Source organism: Salmo trutta, chromosome 9, assembly GCF_901001165.1.
Source record: "Salmo trutta chromosome 9, fSalTru1.1, whole genome shotgun sequence".
NCBI classification, from domain to species: Eukaryota; Metazoa; Chordata; class Actinopteri; order Salmoniformes; family Salmonidae; genus Salmo; species Salmo trutta.
This window is the reverse complement of record NC_042965.1, coordinates 7,699,784-7,724,738: the sequence shown is the minus strand read 5'-3', so window position 1 is coordinate 7,724,738 and position 24,955 is coordinate 7,699,784. Positions and strand designations below refer to the sequence as shown.

The 24,955-nt window shown below is 41.2% G+C and overlaps 1 protein-coding gene across 2 annotated transcripts in view; it reads right to left on the bottom strand.

The window, feature by feature from the left end:
- Positions 1–8,063: 8,063 nt before the first annotated feature.
- Positions 8,064–24,955, bottom strand: part of LOC115199779 (fibrinogen C domain-containing protein 1) — a 209,505-nt gene continuing 192,613 nt past the window's right edge. The window contains exons 6-7 of one of the 2 annotated variants that reach the window (XM_029762197.1): positions 15,668–15,847; positions 8,064–9,878 (exon numbers count right to left, since the gene is read on the bottom strand). In XM_029762197.1, the coding sequence (XP_029618057.1) occupies positions 9,616–9,878; positions 15,668–15,847 (443 nt within the window). In that variant the 3' untranslated portion in view covers positions 8,064–9,615. The remainder of the gene's footprint in view (positions 9,879–15,667; positions 15,848–24,955) is intronic. The other variant, XM_029762199.1, reaches the window with a different exon arrangement.

The window sequence follows — 24,955 nt, the reverse complement described above, 5'->3', positions numbered from 1 at the left end:
CTATGGGGGAGTTCTTTTGAAGGACATGCACAATTTCATGCCTTGGTAACTCCCACGGATCGTGGGTCAGTGCTATTAAGGTATTAGATAAGGTTGCAGTTCAGCAGATCACAACTAGAGGTTCCATAGGTTCTTAGTCACAGACACTCGTTTTCAGGGGGGTGGGGGGGTATATAACAGTTATTCAACCCTTTGGTAATATATTTTTCACAACTCTCAGTACAAAACTAAAAATAGATCATCGAAGGCAGTTACAAAACTAAGCGCAACACACATCAGTCACTTTTCACCAAATTTAATCAGTGTTTCATCTAGAAATACACATTCATATAAAGTAATTTGCCCTTCACAATGCAATTCTCACATTTTTTTAATATGATTGTTGTTCGTTCTGATATTTCTAAATGTCTTAATTTTTGTATTATGTCTGCATTGTTGTGCATTGCTAGGTATTACTGCATTGTTGGAGCTAGAAACACAAGTATTTCGCTGCACCTGCGATAACATCTGCAAATCTGTGTACGCGACCAATAAACTTTGATTTGATACTTCATTTGTTTAAATGCATTTAACTATTAATTCATCTCACTTCTCCTAACTGATAATCACTAAACCATTTGGTAAACCTATAGATTTTAAACGGGTTTGTCTACTATAAGACTGAGAAAATAATGGAAATGTATGTCTGTAAATTAGAGACAAAGTATATGTACTGTAATATTATGACTTAATTCGCAGTAAAATCTGACATTGACAATATCCAAGATGTAGTGTATGTAACATGCATCCCCTATGCAGTAAACCTGTATCCACAATGAAGTTGCTGGGGTGGGATTCACACTGTTTTAGTCAAATTGCATTGGCCAATACAGCGCTGTAATACCATAATATACAGTGCATTCAGATAGCCTAGTGGTTAGAGTGTTGGACTAGTAACCGAAAGGTTGCAAGTTCAAATCCCTGAGCTGACAAAGTAAAAAATCTGTTCTGCCCTGAGCCTAGGAACAGTGGTTTAACTGTCTTGTTGTCATTGAAAATAAGAAATTTTTTCTTAACTGACTTGCCTAATTAAATAAAGGTAAAATAAATAGTAGTCAGACCTCTTAGTCTTTTGCACATTTTTTTTACATTACAGCCTTATTCTAAAATGTATTAAATCTTTTCCTTATCAATCTACACACAATACCCAATAATGACAACTTTTTCTTGCAACTTAGTATTCAGACCCTTTGCAATGAGGCTCAAAACTGAGCTCAGGGACATTGTTTCCATTGATCATCCTTGAGATGTTTCTACAACTTGATTGGGGTCCACCTCTGGTAAAGTCAATTGATTGGACATGATTTGGAAAGGCACACACCTGTCTATATAAGGTCCCACAGTTGACAGTGCACATCAGGGCAAAAACCAAGCCATGAGGTGGAAGGAATTGTCCGTAGAGCCCCTTGACAGGATTGTGTTGAGGCACTGATCTGAGGAAGGGCCCCCAAAAATATCTGCAGCATTGAAGGTCCCCAAGAACACAGTGGCCTCCATCATTCTTAAATGGATGAGGTTTGGAAACACCAAGACTCTTCCTCGAGCTGGCTGCCTGGCCAAACACCTGGGAGGTGACCAAAAACCTGAGTTCCTCTGTGGAGATGGGAGAACCTTCCAGAAGGACAACCATCTCTGCAGCACTTCACCACTCAGGCCTTTATGGTAGAGTGGCCAGATGGAAGCCACTCCTCGGTAAAAAGCACATGACAGCCTGCTTGGGGTTTGCTGAAAGGCACCTAAAGGACTCTGACCATGAGAAACAAGATACTGTGGTCTGATGTAACCAAGATTAAACTGTTTGACCTGAATGCCAAGCGTCACGTCTGGAGGAAACCTAGCACCATCCCTACGGTGAAGCATGGTTGAGGCAGCATCATGTTGTGGGAATGTTTTTCAGCGGCAGGGACTGGGAGACTAGACAGGATTGAGGGAAAGATGAACGAAGCAAAGTACAGAGTGATATAAACCTGCTCTAGAGTGCTCAGGACCCCAGACTGGGCGAAGGTTCACCTTCCAACAGGATAATGACCCTAAGCACACAGCCAAGACAAAGCAGGAGTGGCTTCGGGGCAAGTCTCTGAATGTCCTTGAGTGGCCCAGCCAGAGCCTGGACTTGAACCCGATCTAACATCTCTGGAGAGACCTGAAAATAGCTGTGCAGCGACGCTCCCTATCCAATCTGGCAGAGCTTGAGAGGATCTGCAGAGAAAAATGGGAGAAACTCCCCAAATACGTGTGCCAAGCTTGTAGCGTCATACCAAGATGACTCGAAGCTGTAATTGCTGCTAAAGATGCTTCAGCAAAGTACTGAGTAAAGTGTCTGATGCAAATTAGATAACTTCTGATTTCCACTGTATATATAAAAAAACTGTTTTTCACAACTCCTGACATTTAATCCTAGTAAAAATTCCCTGTCTTAGGTCAGTCAGGATCACCCCTTTATTTCAAGAATGTGAAATGTCATAATAATAGCACAGAGAATGATTTCTCAGTGACTATTTCTTTCATCACATTCCCAGTGGGTCAGAAATGTACATACACTCAATTGGTATTTGGTAGCATTGCCTTTAAATTGTTTAACTTGGGTCAAACGTTTCAGGTATCCTTCCACAAGCTACCCACAATAAGTTGGGTGAATTTTGGCCCATTCCTCCTGTCAGAGCTAAGTCAGGTGTAATTTTCTATAGGATTGAGGTCAGGGCTTTGTGATGGCTACTCCAATATCTTGTTTTTGTTGTCCTTAAGCCATTTTGCCAAAATTTTGGAAGTATGCTTGGGGTCATTGTCCGTTTGGAAGACCCATTTGCGACCAAGCTTTAACTTCCAGACTGATGTCTTGAGATGTTGCTTCAATATATCTACATAATTTTCCATCCTCATGATGCCATCTATTTTGTGAAGTGCACCAGTCCCTCCTGCAGCAAAGCACCCCACAACATGATGCTGCCACCCCCGTGCTTCACGGTTGGGATGGTGCTCTTTGGCTTGCAAGCCTCCCCCTTTTTCCTCCAAAATAACGATGGTCATTATGGCCAAACAGTTCTATTTTTGTTTCATCAGACCAGAGGACATTTCTCCAAAAAGTACGATCTTTGTCCCCATGTGCGATCTTTGTCCCCATTTTTTACGGCGGTTTTGGAGCAGTGGCTTCTTCCTTGCTGAGCGGCCTTTCAGGTTATGTCGATATAGGACTTGTTTTACTGTGGATGTAGATACTTTTGTATCTGTTTCCTCCAGCATCTTCACAAGGTCATTTGCTGTTGTTCTGGGATTGATTTGCACATTTCCCACCAAAGTACGTTCATCTCTAGGAGACAGAACATGTCTCCTTCCTGAGCGGTATGACGGTTGCGTGGTCCCATGGTGTTTATACTTGCGTACTATTGTTTGTACAGATGAACGTGGTACCTTTAGGCATTTGAAAATTGCTCCCAAGGATGAACCAGACTTGTGGAGGTCTACAATTTTTTTTCTGAAGTCTTGGCTGATTTCTTTTGATTTTCCCATGATGTCAAGCAAAAAGGCACTGAGTTTGAAGGTAGGCCTTGAAATACATCCACAGGTACACCTCCAATTGACTCAAATGATGTCAATTAGTCTATAAGAAGCTTCTAAAGCCATGATATCATTTTCTGGAAGTTTCCAAGCTGTTTAAAGGCACAGTCAACTTAGTGTATGTAAACGTCTGACCCACTGGAATTATGATACAGTGACTTATAAGTGAAATAATCTTTCTGTAAACAATTGTTGGAAAAATGACTTGTGTCATGCACAAAGTAGATGTCCTATCCCACTTGCCAAAAGTATAGTTTGTTAACATTACATTTGTGGAGTGGTTGAAAAATGAGTTTTAATGACCGACCTGTGTGTGTGTGTGTAAATGTCCGACTTCAACTGTATATATATACACATTTGCAAAACTCTGACTCTGTTTTTGCTTGGTCATTATGGGGTATTGTGTGTAAATTGATAAGAGATTTTTTTCTCTCCCTTTAATCCATTTTAGAATAAGGCTGTAATGTGGAAAATGTAAAGGGGTCTGAATACTTTCCGAATGCACCGTTTGCCATTTACGTAGCAGACGCTTTTATCTAAAGTGACAAATGAGACCGCACATTTTTCTATGTGACCACAGTGGGAATGGAACCCACAAGTCGTGTTGCTAGTGCCATGCTCTTACGAACGGAGTCATGCACTGGACCACTACAATACATAAGTACAATATACAATACATGATTACTGTTACGTTCCCCAGCAAGAAAACCAAAAATTGTTGCTCAAACAGAAAAGGGAATTAACAAAGAGTCACTGACAACAACCAAAACAAGGTAGGGTTCTAGGAGGTGTTCGGAAAGACACTCATGGGGGTATCCACTGAAAGTTGACTAGCAACAACTGTGACCTAAAAAACCCCCACCATGAGCACCTTCTACATTTTACCAAGAAGGCAAACAAAATAAAAACCCACACTAAACTTAAAGATCAGAAAAATGAATGTTTTTCTAGAAATCAAACAGGGAGTGCCAACTAAAGGTGTTGACCCTCCACATCTCTCAAGACAAGTGGAGCACTGCTCTAGCCACTCTTAAATATCACCTGGGCCAGCACAGGTGAAACACCTTCCCTCCAATGAGATGGCAACCAGCACAGGTGTAACACATACTGACTAATGAGGTGACACCAATTTGTGTGCCCTATGTGCTAACATGCTAAAGTCCAACCTTTAAAACAAAAATGGAAAAACCCAAAACTCGTAACAATTACGATACAAGTGGAAGATGCCATTCCCATGAGCGTGCCATTCTCCTTCAGGCCATGGATCAGGCATGCAATGACCTCAATCCAGACCTATGTCAGGCTTGGATTCGTCATGCCAAAAGGTTTTTCCCCAGGTGCATGAACAATGAGGACCTGGGGATGAGAATGTTTGGCCAAAAGCTCAAGACAGACTTGATGCAAACTAGTGCCTGCTTCTTTAATTTATTTCATTTGATTACAGTACACCTGTGATGTAATTATATCTGAATTATTTTTTTTTTTTTTGCATCATTGATTGTGAAAGTAGTGTTCAATGATCACTCCATTGATCACACACGGGATAGAATTATATGAAATTTGATGTTCAGTTAATTTTAATGGGTAATGCAAGTGTTTTGCCTAATGTGAAAACAGTTTAATGTACTGTAGCATATTACATTTAAAGGGAAATGTATCTTGATTTTTTTTGCTATTGGATTACCTGGTTGATAAAATAACTACACTGGAAAAGAAAAGTGTTGGTCCCATGTTTCATGAGCTCAAATTTTAGGCACAAATTTGTTTACATCCATGTTAGTGAACGTTTCTCCTGACAGGTGTGGAATATCAAGAAGCTGATTAAACAGCATTACCAATACACAGGTGTACCTTGTGCCGGGAATAATAAAAGGACACTTTTTAAAATGTGCAGTTTTGTCACAAAACACAATGCCAAGTTTTGAGGGAGTGTGCAATTGGCATGCTGACTGCAGGAATGTCCACCAGAGCTGTTGCCAAAGAATTGAAAGTAAATTATTTCTCCACCATAAGCTGCCTCCAACGTTGTTGGAGCCTCACAACCGCAGACCACGTGTAACCAATAGCACTAAAGCAATTTAAAAAACTGTACTAATATTGTAGTCTACAGTATATCTGTAGAAAAACTATATTTTTGTCCCTTCCCCCAAATGACAAACTGACAGTACTCTGTTATTGAGAATGTTTTATTCAATGTCCCTCTTATGGTGGAACTATCATCTAATTGAGTAACTATAATGAGTGATACGATTAGGCTACAATCATAAGAAATCAAAAACTAAGTTTGTAAAGTGATAAATGTTAGTTCTTATAGTATACCTTTTATTTTAAAATACTGTGATGAGACAACTTTACACATCTAAACACAATGTTTTTTTTTGTTTTATTCATTTTGAGACAAAAACATAAGTATACTGAATGTCAATCAGAAGATCTGATTATTAACTGCTTATATTGGACTGAGGGATCTTTTACAACAACAGCTTACCATTATAAACACACTCATAATAATACCAACATTAAAATTCTCACTTTAAGTGTGTTTCAGCCTAACTTAAACAGACCTCTCTACCTATCACCATATAAGCAATATTTTCACTCAACCTTTAAAATGGAAAGACTAGCCGCATCATGACATAACAAACAGTAAATGAAACATAAATACAAAATTACAGTAAATTAACAATGGCTGCAACATACTACAGAATGCATAGGAGACCACCACATTCCCGGCAAACACACCACACAATGTTGTCTCAATATTGACTCCAAGTTGTGACCCTCAATGTGCCATTTCTACTTTGTAACAACCCTTTGTCACTCTGACTTTTATAGGCACCACCAGATCTCGGTTCAAATATGATTTCAGGTATTTCAATTACTTTACAAAACAAATATTTAGATATTACATGTATAGGTCTTACTTCACTTTTAATCACTATTTATTTTACCTTTATTTAACTAGGCAAGTCAGTTAAGAACAAATTCTTATTTTCAATGACGGCCTAGGAACAGTGGGTTAACTGCCTTGTTCAGGGGCAGAACACCAGATTTTTACCTTGTCAGCTCAGGGAGCTGATCTTCGTTCTTGCAACGCTCTAACCACTAGGCTACCTTACATTGGTGTCTCATGAAAGATGGCAAGATGCCATGTTACATTTAAAAAACAGCAGGGTTTCAAAAAAGCTTGTCGGACATTGAGCAGCGATCTGGTCTGAAGATACGCCCTCCAATGCTAAAATGCCGCTCCACAGCTGGGAGGATGCTGGGACATGTAAGTACTCAGCAGCAACTCTGCTCAGTGTTGGGTGTATGTGACTGTGTGTTTTCCAGAATTTCAGAGGATCAGTAGTTGGTGGAAGATATTGGATGATTAGGTAATCCTCAATATCTTTGTTGTTTTTGATAACATTTCACCAGCCCCATCCCTCAGCAGTTTAACCTCTACAGGATCGGTGTCCCTAAACCGGAGTGGTTGTTGCTAATGTGCGCTAATGTGACTAGAATGACGTTGTATACAACAGCCAACTTTCCTGGGACATAGACATGTCTTATATGGGGAGAAAGCTTAAATTATTGTAAATCTAACTGCAGTGTCCAATTAAAAGTAGCTATTACAGTGAACAAATACCATGCTACCGTTTGAGGAGTACACAACAACAAAAACGTATCACGGCAACTGGTTTGATACATTCACCTCTGAAGGTAAATAATGTACTTATAATCAGTAATCTTGCTCTGATTTGTCATCCTGAGGGTCCCAGAGATAAAATGTAGCATCGTTTTGTTTGATAAAATCCATTTTTATGTTCAAATGTATGAACTGGGGTCTACAGTTTGACCCCACTGCTGTCTCTGGCTCCACACCCACCCCGCCCGGCCATCTAGATGTGTGAAAGTTAGATACAAAAATGCTATGGTAATACATTTTTTTATGTTCTCTATAGCTATGTACTTGAAAATTGACCAATTTGCCATATTTGGGCAAACTCCTGGCAGACTTGATACAAAATATTGTGCAGTAATGTAATTCTCCACTGGATCAGTCTGAACCTTTGTACACCCACTGCTGCCATCTGGTGGCCGAAATCTACACTACATTTGACTCCTATCTGAAAGTATGGCCTTTCTCTTGCATTTCAAAGATTAGCTAAATCTAACGATTTGGGTGTCATTTTAAGCAAAAATTGAAAAAAAGGTCCGATCCTTAAGTTAACAAAACAGTGTTGGGGTGATTGCCACTTTAAAGTCCCTTTGAGCAATTCATTGATCGATTTACTTAGAACATATATTCATAGAATTGTATATAAACATCTGGCTTTTGCTAAACATTTAGAGCAGAGTATTTGAGGGTATTTGAAATATGTTTGGTGAAAATATATTTGAAAACGGTTTCAAATAGTGTTCCAGAAAAGTATTTGAAAATACTTTCAAATACAATTTGATAGACTTTTTTATTTGTTCAATTTTTTTTAATAAACATTCAAATACTCAAATAAAAGTCATTGTTTTGGGCTATATATTTAAAAATACTCAAATACACAATAAAAAGTATTTTTAATAGCAGATACAAATGTATTTGAACCCAGGTCTGGAAACTACACAGATGTACAATTGTCTGCTGCCTCCAAGGTATCGAACACTATATTATATCACTGTAAATAATGAGAAAGACATACACTCATACTGTACCAGTGACACAATGTCATTCAACATTTGGGCAAATGAAAAGGCTGCTCTTTGTAGGGAATGAATTACCAGCAGTTGTTGTATTATGTCACAATGTTTTCAGATTTTTTTTTGCTTTGGTTGCCCATAGGGGAATCTCAATTTTTGGTACTCTGACTGAGTAAAGAACACAGTTGGCCTTACTTTATCAATCATATCCCGTACACACACTGAAGATGACAGACTAGAAGGCTTCAGGAGTAAACAAAATCCAGTATATTGAAAGGACTAATTTGAGTTGAGTCAAGATAGCATATCAGTGAATAGACTTGGTTCTCAGAGAAGGAGGTGAATTTATAGGTTAGAACCTACTGTGTGAGGTTGCCACCAACAACTGGAAGGCTACACGGATAGATCCAGGCCTCTGATTATAATTGGCACGCCGCTGGCCCAGCCCTTTCACATATTCTCTTCATTCTCTCTACTTTCATTGTAACAGGTCACACATGCATGTTTCTCAAAACCACTCTTGTGGGATCACTGTATTTGTAAATGTCATGTAAAAGGCAGGGCTGCCTTTTGTGAAGTGATTGGGTTGGCTTTAAAACCCCTGTCTGACTGATATAATGCTTTGTCATGAATGTGTCTTACTGGGGCACTGGACTGACACGTGATCTGTACAAGGTATGTCTAGGGGTCAAAAAGGAGCTAGGGGTAAACCACAAGATCATGTAACTGACTGGGGTTCAAACCTGTGTCTCTTGCGTGTCTCAAGACAGTGTTAACCCACTGAGCTACAGTCTGAGCATTATGCCCAGGGACCTATCACACGTATTCAGGTCTCAAGCAAGGTTCCTCATCTCGTGAGCGTGGTTCACTGAACCCCCTGCGTAACACTTAGGAGAACTCAGACTGCTGTCAGATGCAAAGTTAACTGTACATACAAGCAGCTGGGACAACCCAAATAAACTGTAGGAAACTCAATTCATTCAATTCAATTTCACTCAAGAGAATGAGAAAAATCCTTACATTTCATATTTCAGAATTCCACAGCTTTCCTTTTAAAAGCACAACAATACTGTAGTTCTGACATTGCCTGCATTATTTTTTAAATAATTCTTAGAAACATGATCAGATCAGCAAGAAGTTGCAAAAGGTTACCAAACCTTGGAGGTTTCAACACAACACCACAAAATGGTCAACGTTTGGAGGGGATTACGAATGTCTTTGGACAGGGGTTACAGTACGAGCAGATTAAGGTTCAGAGTCCTTATTCTAATTTTCAGCAGGTAGAGTGTCTTTAATAACGCATAAGTCCATCAATCTATGGTTTCTCGTACTCTCTGTTCACTCTCATTTGTTCTCCTCTGTTGTGGCTCTAATCTTCATCTCAGCGAATTTAAGGGAGTACTGCCAGCCTGTCCAGGAGGACCACTCAATGCCGTCGGCGTAGGAGGTGTGCGGCCCACGCAGGTACTGTCCATTCAGGTTGGACGTGTGGCAGTTGCGGTACCACCAGGCACCGTGGTAGAAGGAGGCACAGTTGTTCTCTGAGTGGTCGTTATCTTGGTCCTTGGTGGTGAATTTCATCCCGTTGTGTTTGAGCATTGAGTCACCTTACAAAGACAGACAGACAGGAGGAGGGGTGGGTGCAGAAACAGGGAGGAGGAGAGGGAGAGAGCGAAATAGAGAGAGGGTGGGGAATGAGAGAGGTAGCCAGCATTTTAGCACTTTGACAGGATCATGATGACATGTTTGGTGGTATATTTGTGAGAGGTTTAAAAAGAAAGACCATTACTGCTTGGTGAAATATAACAATATACTGAAATGAAAACCACAGGGACGGGCAAGTAAATTACTTTGCCTTTGCCAGGTTCTGTGTTAGTGAGTGTGAGAGAGAGAGAGAAATGTGTTGACATGATAGCTCAGCTGAATCGAACACAGCTTGTTTCCAAAGCTAAGCAGAGTAGATAGAGGTAGATCTGGGTGGTATACTTGTTCTCACTGAAGATTATTACCCATTATATACCAGTATGAGTCAATGTTCAGGCAGGAATCGTTGGACTGTGGCTTCACATTCAATATAGCTCTTTATTTAGGTTGATGGCATGACATTGAAACAATGACGTTGATTCAAACATACCATTTTACTATCCACATTGAAACAAGGTCAAATAAAATATCTCTAATCAAATATGAAATTCTACATAAATTCAACCACACAATATGTAATCAATATAGGATAAAAATATTAGTAAAATGTCTACGTGAAACTTTCAATGCAATTTCAACATATATATAGTTCTGATGATTATGTTGAAATTAGATTGATGTAACAACCTGTTAGTCAAGTTAAGTCAATGTATTTAAGTTGAAGTTTTACCCTAATTTCAATGTTTGTTGAAATTAGATGAAAACAGTACTGGTTGATGACTTTTTTCAAATCCAATCTATTTTCCACTATGATTCCAAGTCACAGTACATTGCCGAATTACATTGAAAACACATTTATTCAACCAGTGTGTGCCCAGTAGGATATGTGTGGGTGGGTGGGTGTGGGTGGTGTTTGTGTGTATCTGTGCATGCTTGCATATGTCTGTGTGTGTGTGCAGATCAGAGGAAGACTGGTGGAGAGGTTGTAGGCTGTGGTGGTGGCCTTATTAAACTCTATGATGTATGTCTCAGGGATGTAATGCAGCAGCCAGTGGTGCATTAATCAAATCCCCTCTATGCAGCACCACGCTCTACTCTGGAGGTGCTAATTCTGCTGTGGCTGGACCAGGCAGCTCTTAGCGACAGCTGCTTATTGCCCACATAGCACTAACTCCATTTTTTTTTGAATGGATATCCTTTCAGATTTTGCTTCCATATCATGCCTCGTAATCATGGGCTGATGGTAAGGAGAAAAATCTCCTCCTAACTATCACATTATGCAGATTACAGATCCTGTTATATATTTCAATTTCCCACCAAGTGCCTCAGACTATAGACTTATTTAACCCTGGTTTTACTAGGTGAGTTGGCTGAGAACACCAAGTTACACTGTAGTTTAAGAGGTTAGATTGGGGATTTAGCCAGGACACTGGGTGAAAGGGAAATTTCAAAAATGTTCTACTTAATATTCATAATCTCCTGCACCACCCCAACATCTACATACAGTATGTGAAAATGGCACTTTTGTATGTTTTGTCGTAAAAAAGATAGAGGAAGATAAGTGATTCCAATGACATCATTGGTGTGAATCATGTGATTTGAACCAATTATGAGTAGGCGTTTCCTACTAATTGCCTACTAATTGTCTACTAATTGGTTGATGACGTCATAGGAAACACTTAACTTTCTCTATCTTTTTTACAAAAAAAAACATAGAAACGTGCCATTTTCACATATGTTCATGTTGGGGTGGTGCTGGACATTATGAATATGAAGTTGAACATTTTTGAAATGTCAGTTTAACTCCCCTACTCATACAACAATGAAATGGAATTATTACAGACCACATTATTTGTTTTGTTCGTGAAGATGATGAAAGAGCATGATGATAATAATAGTAAAATCATGCAATGCACAAAGGGAAGAGTCAGTTTATTAGGGCAGTGTAGGACGAGTCTGCCTCTCTCCCTATGGAAAAAGTACCCCAGAGTATTGTATACCCACCTATTGTACATCTATTCTATGCTGACATTAACCGCTTCAACACGCTCGTGGATTACCACTAAAAAAGGTCGGCAACCTTTTAAATATAGAATTATTGTAAACATAGTGGCAGGATATGATAATGACCCACTGCATTGATGATTAAACCTCTTTAAACTCCTTAAGACACAGTGTAAATGGATGCCTACTGTACCATTATAACAAATGTAATGCAATGTAATGTTGGACACATTTTAATCAAATATCCTGGGAGAAACCTACAATGAGAGCAGCGAAAGTATTTTAACATGCACCCGAACTCATAATCATATTCATAATGAATACATTAAAAACATCAGAGGGAAATGATGTGCTCCTCCACAAGCATTGTCATAAAACATATTCAACACTCCTGTGGCCCTAGTAATGATATGGTTAAAACACTTTGGTTAGGTAACAAACTGTCATTAAAGAGCTTCTTTCAAGTTCTGAGAGTAAGCACTTAAAGTGTGAACAGCTAGTGCGCCTCATCATCACAGGTAATTGCACGTTCGCCCTATTTCGCTGCCGGTAGAGTACTCATTTCATGTTTATATATGATGTATAATTCTGTAGTATATAACCATCATTTTGTTGTTGAGGATAATGGTTAAATAATCTTTGCAGTGATTGAAGATTAATTATCAAAGAATAAAAGGCAGCGACAGTTTTCTGTGTGAACGGATGCAGAACAAACGGGTAAAAAAAAATACAAGTACTGTCTTAGTCAATATGTGAACGTATCCTTTGTCATTGGTTTTGACAGTCAAATCTCAAACTGTTCCTCCCAAATGTCACTTAATTGAAACCAAATATATGAAGAACAAATCATTTAAATCCAGGTATTGAAAACAAACTGTGCTGAAGTCAAAACAGTGCTGCTGCAGCGTAACATTTTATTAAGGTCCAATGCTGCCGTTTTTTTAAAATCTCAATATCAAAACATTTCTGGGTAACAATTAAGTACCTTACTTTGATTGTTTTCAATTAAAATGATTAAAAAAAACTAAAACAACACTACATATACAAAAGTCTGTGGACACCCCTTCAAATGAGTGGATTCGGCTATTTCAGCCACACCGTTGCTGACAGGTGCATAAAATTGAGCCATGCACAGCCATGCAATCTCAATGCCATGCAATCTCCATAGACAAACATTGGCAGTAGAATGGCTTTACTGAAGAGCTAGAGCTGCCCCGGTCAACTGTAAGTGCTATTATTTTGAAGTGGAAATATCTAGGAGAAACAATGGCTCAGCCGCGAAGTGGCTCACAAAACTGGACTGCTGAGTGCTGAAGTGCGTAGTGCGTAAAAATCACTACCGAGTTCCAAACTACCATTGGAAGCAATGTCCGCACAATAACTGTTTGTCGGGAGCTTCATTAAATGGGTTTCCGTGGCCGAGCAGTCGCACACAAGCCTAAGATCACCATGCGCAATGCCAAGTGTCGGCTGGGGAGGTGTAAAGCTTGCCGTCATTGGACTCTGGAGCAGTGGAAACGTGTTCTCTGGAGTGACGAATCACACTTCACCATCTGGCAGTCCAATGGAAGAATCTGGTTTTGGTGGATGCCAGGAGAACGATACCTGCCCGAATACATATTGCCAACTGTAAAATTTGGTGGAGGAGGAATAATGGCCTGGGGCTGCTTTTCATGGTTCGGGGTAGGCCCCTTAGTTCCAGTGAAGGGAAATGTTAACGCTACAGTATACAATGACATCGTTGACAATTCTGTGCTTCCAACTTTGTGGCAACAGTTTGGGGAAGGTCCTTTCCTGTTTCAGCATGATAATGCCCCCGTGCACAAAGCGGGGTCCATACAAAAAGGTTTTGTCAAGATCGGTGTGGAAGAATTTGATTGGCCTGCACAGAGCCCTGACCTCAACCCCATCGAATACCTTTGGGATGAATTGGAACGCCGACTGTGAGACAGGCCTAATCGGCCAACATCACTGCCCGACCTCACTAATGCTCTTGTGGCTGAATGGAAGCAATTCCCTGCAGCAATGTTCCAACATCTAGTGGAAAGCCTTCCCAGAAGAGTGGAGGCTGTTATAGCAGTAGAGGGGGGGTCCTTAATGCCCATGATTTTGGAATGAGATGTTCGACGAGCAGGTGTCCGCATACTTTTGGTAATGTGGTGAAGCTTCTTTGCGAAGAGCAACTTCTCAAGCAAGAATGTTGCTAGAACTGTCTGGGAGTGGGGAGGGGAAAACTGAAAATGAGTTATTTTTGGCAGAGAGGTTTGGAACTCTTTCTTTCTTATTGGTATATTAACTAATTTACTGCCTGGTGAGGCAGGCCAAAACTCTATCCCAACAAAAAAAGTCAGAAATTTCAGGAAGTCTTTTCAAACAGCTCTTACACTAAAAGGGCATTATCACCATTTTCACAATTTGACAGTATTATTCCAAGCTCATAGGATGGAAATATAAACTGAGTGTACAAACATTAAGGACACCTTCCTAATATTGAGTTGCGCCCCCCACTTTTGCCATGAAAATTAATTGGGGCATGGACTCTATAAGGTGTCGAAAGCATTCCACAGGGATGCTGGCCCATGTTGACTCCAATGATTTTCACAGTTGGGTCAACTGACTGGATGTCCTTTGGGTGGTGGAACATTATTGATACACATGGGAAACTGTTGTGCATGAAACATCCAGTAGAGTTGCAGTTCTTGACACAAACCGTTGTGACTGGCACATACTGTACCCCTTTCAAAGGCACTTAAGAATTTTGTCTTGCCCATTCACCCTCTGAATGGCACACATACACAATCCATGTCTCACTTTTCTCAAGGCATAAAAATCATTCTCTAAACTCTCCTCCCCTTCATCTATACTGATTGAAGTGTATTTAACAAGTGACATCAATAAGGGATCATAGCTTTCAACTGTATTAACATGGTCAGTCTATGTCATGGAAAGAGCAGGTGTCATTAATGTTTTGTATGCTCAGTGTATATAAAACACAGGGAAATCACAATTTTGACTGCAGTGGGCCTTTAAACAAACTTCTTTTTTATTTTTTTTTATCCCAGAGCCTCAATTCATCTGAACAAAAACAACAAGAGAGGGTGAAAAATCAACTTTAATTGATAAGATTGGGAATCAATGTTGCATGAATCCCTGGCAGCAGACGTTTAAAGACAACCTCACTAATTAAATCAAGTGGAAGCGATATTCTCCTCCTGATTGATGATAATCCGGCTGTTTGTTTATGCCAGGCCGTAATAACCTAATGGCCTGCTTTATTTGCCGTGACCACAGAGGCATCCTACAGCTTCATCATCCCTGCCCTTTCCAGCAGCCCTGGAAGGTCATGATTCTGTCCAGCTGGGCCCAACCATGAGTGAGGGGCTGAAGAAGGGGGAACCTGGGACTAACGGAGTGGAGGGACCCAATTAATGTCCAAAAGAGCCCTCAGCGACAGAAGAGCTGAACCGTGGAGAATCACACACACATTGCCTGGATGCTGCTGCTCATGATCTACAGCTGATGTAGAACAAACGACAGCCAGAGAAAGACTCTTATACTGGTGAGCAGATGTCTGAATTGGATTTTCCTGATAGTTGGATGTTTAGAAATTGTATTTCTTCCCTGAGAGGGGGGCATTGACCAATAGGAAGATCAGTACAATTAATAAATGCTTTAAGGGGCTGTGTATATGAAACAAATGTGTATAAGCCATAATGAATGGCTACAGTACAGTTGGGTATTGCAGTACCTGCAGTGCCTGAGTAATCAGCAATAGTCAGCGGATAGCCATCGTCATCAGGGTCAACAGAGAACAGTCCCACTCCAAAGGCTCCATACTGGGCGAAGGCTGTGCTGTTCTCAAAGTCCTCCAGGTCAATGCGCAGTTCGTAGTTGGCTTGGATGGTCAGGGCATGCATCCTCTTCAAACCTGAGTTTGAAGACAGAGGAGAGGCTAGTCATGATCTGACCTGAACAGCTGTGATTAACACTAGAACCGCTAAAGTTCATGAGTTGAAAAACATTATTACTCTGTCCTTTTTGAAGTCATGCCCCCTCCGTTCTTGACTTTCCATAAATACATCTATATAACACGCCGTCGGTGTATCTTAATATCACAAAACAGAACTGGAGTTCTAACCAGTTTAAGGAGGGCGTGTCATTTTTGAATGGTTTCCCCCCCATTGCCTTTCCTTCTCCAGACAGTTGAATGTGCAGTGCCCAGCTGATAATCACCCTGATAATTGCCTCGAAACTGAACCTAAACTATATCGAAACTAATTCCACACATATCACAACAGATAAAATAAATGAAGTATGATGGGGAGGGAGAAAGGGGGTGAATTGGTGAGTTAATGAGCGAGGGGAAGCGAACGATGCATGATAATGTAATCACCAATTGAAGAACAGGGTGGGCCATTCTATTGTATTGATCTGTTCTAATTATAATCTCAAAATGGTATGTACTCTATCAGTCCACCGAATCCAAACAGTCTTATCCGTCTGATCTGGACTACTTGGAGTGGGCTACACAGTGAGAGCATGCGTAATCGTACATGCTGAACGGCTTTCAATATCTGGGAAAAAAATCCACATCGGGCAGCAGTTGAGCAAGTGTTGGAGAATGTAGTGATGAGGCTAGTGGAACCTTATGTTGACAAAGGGTGAAATGTCACCATGGACAATTTCTTCGCTTTCACTGTCATTGGCGAACAAGTTGATTGCAAATAACAAGCCTAGTCGGCACCATGAACAAAGTGAGTCGCTCCCTCCCTCCCTCCGCGCAAAAATAAGCCACCTGCACAGCTGTTGTACTCCACAAAGGTGCTGAAGAACGACAAGACAACAATAAAGAGAGAACTGTAGACTTACGCAGTACAACCAAACAAAGGTATATCAAAGTGTGTCAAGCAAGTGAAAGTTACGAAGATTTGTCTCAACTGTTAAGATAAGGGATAACAGCTAAATTAAATCCAACTGATGCCATTGTGTGAAGACGAACACAATGTATGTACGAGCTGACAATAATTGCCTATATTCATTCTAATGCCATTATTGCTTTTGTGATGATTTTCGCTATTTACCAAGGCCACTTGGTGCTTATATTACTGTTTAGGCAACTGATGTTTTCATAATTTGACCGCACATCTTGCTGGCCGTGCGTCTTGGTGGTTGGGGTATTTATTTTATTTTGTCATTATAAAAAGAAGCTGTTACTGTGTTCCAACACATATGCTTTCTCTTTCATAGTTGTAACAAAGGCACTCCACGAATAAAATTGATGGAACACTTGAATTTGGGTGTTTTTTGTGTTTCTTTGTTTTTAGTATAGCCTACAGTAACATAAAAACGAATGAAAATGCTATTGTTATTTGAAAAAAAAAACAATTGTATTCTAATGTTACCCAAGGCCTACATAAACACAACCAAATTATTATTTTTGTGATAGCATATGTGAAATGTATTAATTACACTGTTAGAATTTGCAATTATTGTCAGCTCATGCTTACATTGTGTTAATCTTCATGCAATGGTAGAACTAGGTTTGGAAAAATGAAGCGCTTACATAACTTTCCATCACTGAACCATTACAAAGCACAGTAACCAACTTTTGGGGTGTTTCGGACTAAACTTTCATAGAGTTAACCATTAGTTTGATAAATTGTGCCCCTGGGATCCCAGTCATGCTGTCAGCCATCGTGGGCAGCGATAGTTAAAGACTAGGCATCTGACAGCCAGAGGCAAGGGTGCTGTAGAGGGGCAACACACTCTTGGATCAATAGCTCCAGGGGGACCTTATTCCAAGCAGAAAAGAGAGATGAGGCTTTACACCACCATTCCCCCCTCTTTCTCTGCAAGTGCTGTATATGGGTTCTTGGTAAGGAACTACTGTGCTCTGCCTCATATGAATTCTCTTTGTAGGCCATAGACTGGTGTATGTGCTGTACCACCAGGACAGAAAATCAATAGGCCAGGAGTTTTTGCCGCTGCTAAGCCAAGCATGCTGCGTTTCTACAACTGTTGTCGACAGTTGTGGAATACCTCGTATGGTTCCTACAAGTGAATCTCCACTGCAGGTGGCCACATTAGTTTTTACTGACTGCTTCTTGCTGTTTCAAATGCTTAGCAGATGCTATAGGATCATTAGACAGACAGTCAGTGAGGATAACATTTAGGAGAAAGTCACGATTAACATTAATCACAGAATTACCGATAATGCTCTGTATTTACTCTGTCCTTGCTGTGCTATGGTACGATGGTCTCAAATACCAGAAATAGCTAATGTTTTCACACAGACTTCTTGGAACGCATTGCTAGCACGGTGATTGACCAATTCACTTCAGGGCTGCTGAAGGAGTGTCTAAATCGATTTTAGATTAAGTTAAACTCCAAAAGGTTCAGCACTCGAAAATGACCTTAATACGACAGTGTGACTGGGCATGGAGAACCACACCAAGTAATCGCGCTACACCCTAACCTGCCCCCCTCCCGGTGCAGAGAGACACAGTTCAAACAGCGGGTTCCGCTTGATAGGCTCCTCCCAGCAGCCGGCACATCGCCATAGTACATCATCAGGCATAAACAGTGTTGTTTAATGGGTTACTTTTACAGCAAATAGATGTGATATTTACACTGGAAGGTCATCATTACAGTCTCGACAATGGCACCCACAGATACAACGGTGTGCCCACTCGTCCACCTGTATCAATAGAATGGGAGGAGTTTCCCTCACACCGGGCACCATTTGTATAGGGAATGTTCCTTTTTGTAAGGGTGTGTTACGATCATATAATAAATTAATACATTATTAATTATGAGATACACTATACAATACCAGTCAAAAGTTTGGACAAGGGTTTTTCTTTCTTTTTACTATTTTCTACATTGAAGGAACCAAAAAAGTGTTAACCTGTTTAGGATAAGGGGGCAGTATTTTCACGGCCGGATAAAAAATGTCACCCGATTTAATCTGGTTATTACTCCTGCCCAGAAACTAGAATATGCATATAATTGTTTGATTTGGATAGAAAACACCCTAAAGTTTCTAAAACCGTTTGAATGGTGTCTGTGAGTATAACAGAACTCAAATGGCAGGCCAAAACCTGAGAAGATTCTAAACAGGAAGCGCCCTCTCTGACCATTTCTTGGCCTTCTATAGCCTCTTTATCGAAAACAGAGGATCTCTGCTGTAACGTGACATTTTCTAAGACTCCCATAGGCTCTCAGAAGGCGCCAGAACGTTGAATGATGACTCTGCAGTCCCTGGCTGAAAAACAGTAACGCATTTGGATAGTGGTCGATCTGAGAACAATGAAACGGGTGCGCGCGTGTACGTGAAGAGTCCATTTTACATTTTCAGTCTTTCAACGAAAACAACGTCGCCCAGTCGGAATATTATCGCTATTTTAGGAGAAAAATCGCATTCAGGAGAGGTGTATCTATAAAACGGTGTAAAATAGTCATATGTTTGAGAAATTGAAGTTATAGCATTTATGAGGTTTTGCATTTAGCGCAACGCGATTCCACTGGCTGTTGATTAGGGTGGGACGCAAGCGTATCACTGGCCCAGACAGGTTAAGTTCACCATGTGCAATGCCAAGCGTTGGCTGGATTGGTGTAAAGATCCCCGCCATTGGACTCTGGAGCAATGGAATTGCATTCTCTGGACTGATGAATCACGCTTCACCATCTGGCAGTCCGACGGATTAATCTGGGTTTGTCGTATAGCAGGAGATTTCTACCTGCCCCAACTTATAGTGCCAACTGTAAAGTTTGGTGGAGGAGGAATAATGTTCTGGGGCTGTTTTTCATGGTTTGGGCTAGGCAACTTAGTTCCAGTGATGAGAAATCTTAACGCTTTAGCATAAAATTACATTCTAGACGATTCTGTGCTTCCAACTTTGTGGCAACAGTTTGGGGAAGGCCCTTTCTTGTTTCTGCATGACAATACTCCCTTTCACAAAGCGAGGTCCATACAGAAATGGTTTGTCGAGATCGGTGTGTAAGAACTTGACTGGCCTGCACAGAGCCCTGACCTCAACCCCATCGAACACCTTTGGGATGAATTGGAACACCTACTGCGAGCCGGGTCTAATCCAACATCTGTGCCCAACCTCACTAATGCTCTTGTGACTGAATGGAAGCAAGTTCCCGCAGCCATGTTCCAACATCTAGTGGAAAACCTTCCCAGAAGAGTAGAGGCTATTATAGCAGCAAAGGGTGGACCAACTCCATATTAATGCTCATTATTCTGGAATGAGATGTTCGACGAGCAGGTGTCTACATACTTTTGGTCATGTAGTGTATATGAGATACTTTTACGACTCTCAACTATGGGACCCACCAACAAGCTGGTGCTGTACATGTTATCAGGGCATCATCCCTAATATGAAATCCTATGTACTAGCTTTGCCCCTGAAAGAATATGGACTAGAGCGGCTATTCCCAAACTGGGGCAATGCCATCGGGGGTACGCCAAATAAAAAGGTAATTCACATTTTCAAACAGTTCATTTCGATGTTCCAATGGGGCTATACATTTGGGTGATGTTTATTTCTCGCCTGAGTAGCCTCTTATTTAAGTTTTTGGAGCGAGCATTAAGATGACTTTCGAGTAGTAAGACATGTATAAAAGCAATAGATACCATTAATAAGAAGGGGCTAGAAGTGTCTTATATGTTAAGCTACCGAGTGGCTATTGTGGAGGACTTAATTCTTCCTGCTGCCGCGGATATGGCTTTGTCAATGCTGGGGGAAAAGACCCCCAAAAACTATACAGACAATGCCTCAAACAACACTGTTTCACAATGCATCAGTGACATGGCAGGAAACAATTACTGCTTCGCATAGAAGACAGTGAATTCTATGTATTACAGCTGGATGAGTCAACAGATGTGGTGGACCTGGCACAGCTCCTGTTATATGTCCATTACGTTTATGGGGGGTCAATTAAGGAAGACATCCTCTTCTGCAAACTATTGGAAACCAGGACAACAGGAGAGGATATTTTTAAAGTACTGGACAGCTTTGTGACATCAAATGGACTTTGGTGGTCAAGATGTGTTGGTATCTGTACTGATGACGCAAAAGCCATGTTTGAGAGACATAGTGGAGTGGTAACGCGTGTGCAAGCAGTTGTTCCCGACGCCACTTGGGTACACGGAAGCATCCACCGAGAGGCTCTTGCTGCCAACGGAAAGCTTGACAGCTTGAAAGATGTTTTGCACATTCAATTAAAATGGTGTAACTTTGTTAAAGCAAGGCCCCTGAACTCTTGTGTATTTTCTGCATTTTGCAATGATATGGGCAGCGACCATGTAACACTGGTTATCAGGGGGCAAAGTATTGACACATTATTTTGAATTGAGAGACGAGCTTAAAGTTTTCTTTACTGGCCATAATTTGCACTTGTCTGACCGTTTGTATGATGTCGAGTTTCTCACATGACTGGCCTATCTGGGTGATGTTTTTTCTCGCCTGAATAATCGTAACTAGGATTACAGGGACTCTCCGCAACTATATTCAATGTGCGGGACAAAATTGAGGCGATGATTAAAAAGTTGGAGCTCTTCTCTGTCTGCATTACCAAGGACAACACACAGGTCTTTCCATCATTGTATGATTTTTTGTTTGCAAATGAACTCAAGCTTACGGACAATGTCAAATGTGATATAGCGAAGCACCTGAGTAAGCTGGGTGTGCAATTACGCAGGTACTATCCCGAAATGGATGATACAAACAACTGGATTCGTTATCCCTTTCATGCCCTGCCTCCAGTCCACTTACCAATATCGGAACAATAGAGTTTAATCAAAATTGCAACAAGCGGTTCTATGAACATTTAATTTAATTAGAAGCCACTGTCACGATCGTCGTAAGAACTGGACCAAGGCGCAGCGTACATAGCGTTCCACATCTTTATTATAAAGTGAAACTTCAGCACAAACAAAACAATAAAGAACAAACAAAACGTGACGTTCTGGAGTGCTCACCGGCAACTACACAAAAACAAAACAAGATCCCACAAAACACAGTGGGGAAATGGCTGCCTAAATATGATCCCCAATCAGAGACAAGGATAAACAGCTGCCTCTGATTGGGAACCATACCAGGCCAACATAGAAATAGAACAACCTAGATTACCCACCCTAGTCACACCCCGACCTAACCAACATAGAGAATAAAAGGCTCTCTATGGTCAGGGCGTGACAGCCACTGCCAGATTTCTGGATAGGGCTACACATAGAGTATCCTACAGGCACAGACTGTGTTTGGGTTATTTTTAAGACTGAGACTCTCTCCAATACAACCCAACATTGCAGAGTTATGTGCATCCTTTCAAGCACACCCTTCTCATTCACCTATGGTGAGTTACTCACAATTTTTGATGAACAAATAAGGTTTTGTATGTAAAATGGCTAAATAAATTATTTATTCCCTGGTCCTATAAGAGCTCTTTGTAACTTCCTACGAGCCAGGTTGTATCGTATAGTGTATCGTATCGTGTGTGTTTGGCAGGCTTACAGAAGCCATGGATTACAGGCAACATCCGCATCAAGCTAAAGGCTAGAGCTGCTGCTTTCAAGTAGCAGGACACTAATCCGGATGCTTATAATAAATCCCGTTATGCCCTCAGACGAACCATGAAACAAGCAAAGCGTCAATACAGGATTAAGATTGAATCCAACTACACTGGCTCTGATGCTCGTCGGATGTGGCAGGGCTTGAAAACTGTTATGGACTACAAAAGGAAACCCAAAACGTGAGCTGCCCAGTGACGCGAGCCTACCAGGCGAGCTAAATGCCTTTTATGCTCGCTTCGAGGCAAGCAACACTGAAGCATGCACGAGAGCACCAGCTGTTCTGGATGACTGTGTGACAACACTCTTGGTAGACGATGTGAGCAAGAACAGGTCAACATTCACAAAGCAGCGGGCCCAGACGGATTACCAGGAATGTGTACTCAAAGCATGCGCGGACCAACTGGCAAGTGTCTTCACTGACATTTTCAACCTCTCCCTGACCGAATCTGTAATACCTACATGTTTCAAGCAGACCACCATAGTCCCTGTGCCCAAGGAAGCGAAGGTAACCTGCCTAAATTATTACCGCCTCGTAGCACTCACGTCGGTAGCCATGAAGTGCTTTGAAAGGCGTCTGCCACGCTGATCCTCAACACTGGGCCCCCTCAGGGGTGTGTACTTAGTCCCCTCTTGTACTCCCTGTTCACCCATGACTGCATGGCCAAACACAACTCCAACACCATCATTAAGTTTGCAGATGACACAACAGTGAATGATCACTGACAATGATGAGATGGCCTATAGGGTGGAGGTCAGAGAACTGGCAGTGTGGTACCAGGACAACAACCTCTCCCTCAATGTGAGGAATACAAAGAAGCTGATCGTGGACTACAGGAAAAGGTGGGCTGAACAGGCCCCCATTAACATCGACTAGGGTGCTGTAGAGCGGGTCGAGAGTTTCAATTTCTTTGGTGTCCACATCACCAACAAACTATCATGGTCCAAGCATATCAAGACAGTCGTGAAGAGGGCATGACAAAACCTTTGTCCCCTCAGGAGACTGAAAATATTTGGCATGGGTCCGCAGATCCTCAAAATATCCTGACCGGTTGCATCACCGCCTGGTATAGCAACTGCTCGGGCATCTGACCGTAAGGCGCTACAAAGGGTAGTGTGTACGGCCCAGTACATCACTGGGTCCAAGCTTCCTGCCATCCAGGACCTATATAATAGAAGGTGTCAGTGGAAAGCCCAATAAAATTGTCAGAGACTACAGACACCCAAATCATAGACTGTTTTCTCTGCTACCGCACGTCAATCGTTACCGGAGCGCAAAGTCTAGGACCAAAAGGCTCCTCAACAGCTTCTACCCCCAAGCCATAAGACTGCTGAACAATTAATCAAATGGCCACTGGATTATTTACATTGACCCCTCCCCTCCATTTGTTTTGTACAATGCTGCTACTCGCTGTTTATTATCTATGCATAGTCACTTCACCCCTACCTACATATACAAATTACAACAACTAACCTGTTCCCCCGCACACTGACTCGGGACCGGTACCCCCTGTATATAGCCTCGTTATTGTTATGTTATTGTGTTACTTTAACATTTTTCTTTCGTTTATTTGGTTAATATTTTCTTAACTCTTTTTGAACTGCACTGTTGGTTAAGAGCTTGTAAGTAAGCTTTTCACAGTAATGTCTACATTTGTTGTATTTAGCGCATGTGACAAATAAAGTGTGATTTGAAAAACATTTGACAGTGCGCTGATCCTAGTGTTAGAGGGGTACGCAGCTGGAGGTTGAACGTTTGAAGGGGTACGGGACTATAAATATTTTGGGGACCACTGGACTTCAGAATTTGACATATCCCAAATACATACACTGTATTTTTAAGACACCCACAGATAACCCAGTAACTACAGTAAATGAACCAGCACAGCCTTCAATGTCCTCTCAGGGTGAACTTGTGTGGTTGTCAGTGTTGTTGACACAAACCCTCTTTGATACTCATGCCTTTTTAGGCATTGATCGCTGCTACTCCCTGATAATCCCTCTGCAGGGAGCAGTTTTCAGAGATTCTGACATTCTCCCGAGCCTGCAAATCACAGGGAACAGAGAACAGGAGAACAACACCGTAGGCAAACAGCTTCCTATTCTGGAATATGTTGTCTTAGTTTTGGGCAACTACACTGTGTTGTTTGTGCCTTTAAATATGTGCTGAATTCTTCAAACAGACACATGGTTGGAATCCTTATTGAATGATAAGCTAAGGGATGACTGGATATGTGAAACTGTGGAGCTCAATGATATCTTAGACAATATGCATGGCGCACAAACGCACACAGTGATGTGGGACTGTCTGTATACACTGAGCGGTACAAAACATGAAGAAAACCTGCCTAATATTGAGTTGCAGCCACCCCCACCATTTGCCGTAAAATCAAATCAAATTGTATTTGTCACGTGCGCCGAATACAACAGATGTAGACCTTCCAGGGAAATGCTTACTTA